At 41.8% G+C, this 5,148-nt stretch overlaps 1 protein-coding gene across 1 annotated transcript; it reads left to right on the forward strand.

Annotated features, from left to right (window-relative positions):
- On the forward strand, window positions 1–2,147 carry LOC110901753 (G-box-binding factor-like). The gene is made up of 3 exons (XM_022148542.1): window positions 1–423; window positions 1,281–1,589; window positions 1,956–2,147. Exons 1-3 carry the CDS (start codon window positions 1–3, stop codon window positions 2,145–2,147), a joined length of 924 nt encoding a protein of 307 aa, XP_022004234.1.
- Window positions 2,148–5,148: the final 3,001 nt, after the last annotated feature.

The raw sequence follows: 5,148 nt of genomic DNA on the forward strand, positions 1-5,148 counted from the left end.
ATGGGAGGGCCTTCAAACCATGTTTCCAAGGTGAACTTCGCGCAAGTCGCACCGCCTTCACCACCACATATGGGTTTTGATAACCCAATACCTTCTTACGCCGGTGCAGCGGCGTATAACCCTTTTGAGCAGCCAGGCCATTCAGGCTATAACTACTACAATACCCCCGATGTTGACCCATACCTTGTGGCAGCAAACTACAATGCTCTTCATCCTGAAGGGCCCTACGGAGCCCCATATCAGACTGGTTACCCGGCTTATGGGTACCAATACCCGCCACCTCCTCAGGCTCTGCAGCAGCAGCAACCGCAGCCACCTCAAATCCAGCCACTACAGCAGCAGGAGATCCTACAAAGGTTGAGTCAGGTGGAGCAGGAGGTTCAAGAAGAGCGTAGAAGCCACCGGGGATTTCTTAAGGGTTTGGTAAATTTGATCAAGGGGAAGAGCAGAAGGGACCATTGAGATTACTTGTTTGTTGTTTGTTGGTATTTTCAATTTTAATTAAGTCCTTGCGTGGACATCTATTTATGTACCTAGTCCCTGTGAGGACTTGTATTTTAAGTTTAGCCCCTGCGTGGGCAAGTTATTTCTGTTAAAGTCCCGTTTAAGGAAAATACGTACTCCCTTTTAATTTAATGGAATGTTTGAATTTAAAATTTCATTTTTGTCATTATGTGCATAAATATAAAATGTAAAATAAATCAAAAATATCATTCCTTTTGTAAGATCTGTCATTATACATTAAATCTTAAAGGCAAAAGCTAGGCATGTGTCATTTTAAGACAGGGCCATGATGGTAGTTCCTTATTAAGATTCAGATCCTGGTTAACATCTGAGAACATGTTAACACTCCTGGCAGATGTGATTCGATAAAATCACATAAGTCATCATCATATTGGATTCTTCCAATTCCTTTCTCTGATTTATTTAATCATCCATTAAGTGATGAAATTCCTACGGGCCATAATTAATGTCCTTTAAGATTAAAGACAGTTGTAGTTTACGACTCCCTGTCAAGGAAAGGCGATGAACTATGATTCAAGCCTTAATGTCTCGATCCTATAAGATCATGGCTTATAATTTAAACTTGTCCTTGTGACTTGGCCTTTTGTGCCATTATTATATTTTAATTAAACTGAAGATAAGTATAATAAAAATCCTGATTATATATGGTTAACAAATTAACCAATATGGTTCGTTAATACCATGGTTAATAAATCATCAAGAATGATAGTACTGTTATAGACGTCTGAATAAATTATTATCATTATTTGTTGTAGCAGTCAAGCTACATGGCAGAATCTGAGGAAGTCAACAGTCACCCTATAGAAAATCATGATACTACTAGGATCAATATAACTGGGGAGGAACTTCGAGCATTGATTGATAATGCTGTTGCTAAAGCCATGGATAGGCAACTTAGGGAATCAAGTGGTACACATAGCAAGACCTTATCAGTACCCCATTCCAAGTCACACCCTAAGACTCATTCTGAGGCTCATAGCAAGCCACCTTCTAAACATCATGAGTCAAAGAAGGATGATGCTCAACACTCCTCAAAGCAGCATAGTGTTCCACCTAAGAAGATTGTATTCGATCAGGAGCCACGTTCAAAGACCTGCTCCTATAAATATTTCATCTCCTTCAAGCCCAGGGATTTTACTGGGGGAAAAGGAGCCATTGATTGCATGACGTGGCTAGACGAGATGGATACCGTGGTTGATATCAGTGGATGCGCTGATAGGGATATTGTGAAGTTTGTGTCTCAGTCTTATAAAGGAGAAGCTCTAGCTTGGTGGAGGTCTCTAATCCAAGCTACTGGGAAGATCCCGTTATACAACCTATCTTGGGATCAGTTTGTTGCATTGATCAAGGAGAATTTATGTCCTCAACATGAAGTTGAGAAGATCGAGACTGACTTTCTGACATTGGTTATGAAGAATTTGGACTGTCAGGCATACCTTACAAGTTTTAATACCATGTCTCGATTGGTTCCATACTTGGTGACACCGGAACCAAAACGTCTAGCCCGTTTCATTGGGGGTTTAGCCCCGGAGATCAAAGCCAGTGTGAAGGCATCCAGACCTACTACCTTTAGATTTGTAGCTGATTTGTCATTATCTCTTACCCTTGATGCGGTCAGGTAGAGATCGCTTAGGCATTCTGATGTGGGGAAGAGGAAGCATGAGGATGATAACTCACACCGTTCGGATAAGAAGCGTAAAGGGAATTCGGATCACAAGAAGAGTTCAGGGTTCAAGAAGGATGACCAACAGTCGGGTGAGAAGCCCAAATGCAAAATCTGTAAGAAGCGCCATCTGGGAAAGTGCAGGTATGAGTCAAAATCCCAATCACAACCTAGGGTTTGTGGAATTTGTAAGTCCAGTGAGCATAAGACATTGGATTGTAAGAAGATAAAAGATGCGACTTGTTACAACTGTAACGAGAAGGGGCATATCAAGTCTAACTGCCCAAAGTATGCCAAGAAACCTGAAGAAGGTAAAAAGACCAATGCTCGGGTCTTTCAGATGAATGCTCAAGAAGCAATCCAGAATGATAACGTGATAACAGGAAACAAGTGGTTATCAAGACTCCGTATGGTGAGCCACTTACCATACAAGGAGATACTCAGTATGGGTTGCCTAAGCAAGTGTCTATGCTTAAGGCGTCAAGATGTTTGAAGAAAGGTTGTGTCATTTACATGGCACAAGTAACTGTTGATGAACCAAAGCCCAACGTTGAAGACATCCCTGTCATTTCTGAATATCCAGAAGTATTCCCTGAAGAACTACCTGGTTTACCACTAGATAGGCAAGTGGAGTTCAGAATCGACATTATTCCTGGAGCAGCACCTGTTGCAAGAGCACCTTACAGGTTAACACCAACTGAGATGAAATAGTTGAGGACTCAACTGGATGATTTGTTGGCCAAAGGTTTTATTCGTCCTAGCTCGTTTCCATGGGGAGCACCAATCCTGTTTGTAAAGAAGAAGGATGGATCGATGTGTTTATGCATCGATTATCGAGAGCTGAACAAGGTCACAATCAAGAACATATATCCATTGCCCAGGATCGACGATATGTTCGATCAGTTGCAAGGGGCAAGTTACTTATCCAAGATTGACTTAAGGTCAGGATATCACCAACTGAAGGTTAGAGATGAAGATGTGCACAAGACTGCATTCAGAACTCGTTATGGTCACTATGAGTTCTTGGTGATGCCTTTTGGGCTCACTAATGCACCAGCAGCGTTGATGGATCTCATGAATCGCGTCTGCAAACCCTACTTGGACAAGTTTGTCATCGTCTTCATTGATGACATTCTTATTTATTCGAAGAATCAAGCTGATCTTGAGAAACACCTTCGTTGTATTCTTACACTTCTTCAGCAAGAAAAGCTCTACGCCAAGCTTTCTAAATGTGAGTTCTGGCTTCGTGAAGTCCAATTCCTTGGACATGTGGTTAGTGAGCATGGTATCCAGGTTGATCCCTCTAAGATTGAAGCTTTCATGAATTGGCAAGAGCCGAAGACGCCCACAAAGATTTGTAGCTTCTTGGGTCTGGCAGGATATTATAGGCGTTTTATTGAAAATTTCTCCAGGATTGCAGCACCCCTAACTTCATTGACTCGCAAGAATATCAAGTTTGATTGGGGTCCTAAGCAACAAGAATCATTTGATATTCTCAAGCAGAAGTTAAGCAATGCATCTGTGTTGACATTGCCTGATGGAATCGAAGAGTTTGTGGTATATTGCGACGCATCGCACACTGGTATGGGATGTGTGCTCATGCAGAAAGGCATGGTTATTGCCTATGCTTCTCGACAATTAAAGGTGCACGGAAAGAATTACACCACCCACGACTTGGAATTGGGTGCCGTTGTGTTTGCGCTAAAACTTTGGAGGCATTATTTATATGGTACCAAGTGTGTGATCTATTCTGATCACAAGATCCTTCAGCATCTGTTTAACCAAAAGGATTTAAACATGAGACAGCGTCGATGGATGGAGACACTGAATGATTATGATTGTGAAATCCGATATCACCCAGGTAAGGCGAATGTGGTCGCTGATGCTTTGAGTAGAAAAGAAAGGATTAAGCCCATTAGAATCAATGCCAAGAGCATTGGATTGAAGAACAATTTGAATGAAAGATTGTTAGCTACTCAGAAGGAAGCTGTATTAGAAGCCAACTATCCGAATGAAAAGTTGGGAGTAACTGCTGAACAGTTATCATATGGCAAGGATAGAATCCTAAGATTGAATGGACGAATATGGGTTCCAATCTATGGAGGACTTCGGGACGTTATCCTCCAAGAAGCCCATAGTTCCAAGTATTCTGTTCACCCTGGTAGTGATAAGATGTACCAGAATTTAAAGGCAAATTACTGGTGGATAGGTTTGAAGAAATCTATAGCCACTTATGTGGCCAAATGGTTTGACGTGCGCGCAAGTTAAGGCAGAACACCAGAAGCCGTCAGGTTTGCTACAACAGCCTGAACTTCCCACCTGGAAGTGGGAAATGGTAACTATGGATTTTATCACTAAGTTACTAAAAACAAAGCGAGGAAATGATACTATTTGGGTTATAGTAGATAGACTAACTAAGTCAGCGCTCTTCTTACCTATTGAGGAAACACACAGCTCAGATAAGTTAGCTTAGCTGTACGTGGATGAGATTGTATCTCTTCACGGAGTGCCAGTGTCTATCATCTCTGATAGGGATACGAGATATACATCGCATTTTTGGAAAAGTTTTCAGCAATCCCTAGGCACTCGACTAAACTTCAGCACTGCATATCATCCTCAGACGGATGGTCAAAGCGAGCGTACTATACAAACACTTGAGGATATGCTACGAGCTTGTGTTATTGATCTAGGTGGAAGTTGGGATGATCATCTTCCATTGATCGAATTTTCATATAATAATAGCTATCATTCCAGTATTCAAGCTGCACCTTTTGAAGCTTTGTATGGGAGAAAACGCAGGACGCCCGTTTGTTGGGCAGAAGTTGGAGATGTCCAACTAACAGGACCTGATATAGTCCTGGAGACGACAGATAAGATTGTGCAGATACGTGATCGTCTCAAAGCTGCCAGGGATAGGCAGAAAAGCTACGCAGATAAAAGGCGTAAACCTCTAAAATTCG

This window comes from Helianthus annuus, chromosome 13 (genome assembly GCF_002127325.2).
Source record: "Helianthus annuus cultivar XRQ/B chromosome 13, HanXRQr2.0-SUNRISE, whole genome shotgun sequence".
In the NCBI taxonomy this organism is placed as follows: Eukaryota; Viridiplantae; Streptophyta; class Magnoliopsida; order Asterales; family Asteraceae; genus Helianthus; species Helianthus annuus.

Excerpts from the sequence above, each read along its gene's own strand:
- LOC110901753 (XM_022148542.1), top strand. The coding sequence starts at position 1 with ATGGGAGGGCCTTCAAACCATGTTTCCAAGGTGAACTTCGCGCAAGTC. Across the intron at positions 424-1,280 it reads GGGGATTTCTTAAGGGTTTG|CAGTCAAGCTACATGGCAGA; the intron begins GTAAATTTGATC and ends TATTTGTTGTAG. Across the intron at positions 1,590-1,955 it reads GTGTTCCACCTAAGAAGATT|GCATACCTTACAAGTTTTAA; the intron begins GTATTCGATCAG and ends TTGGACTGTCAG.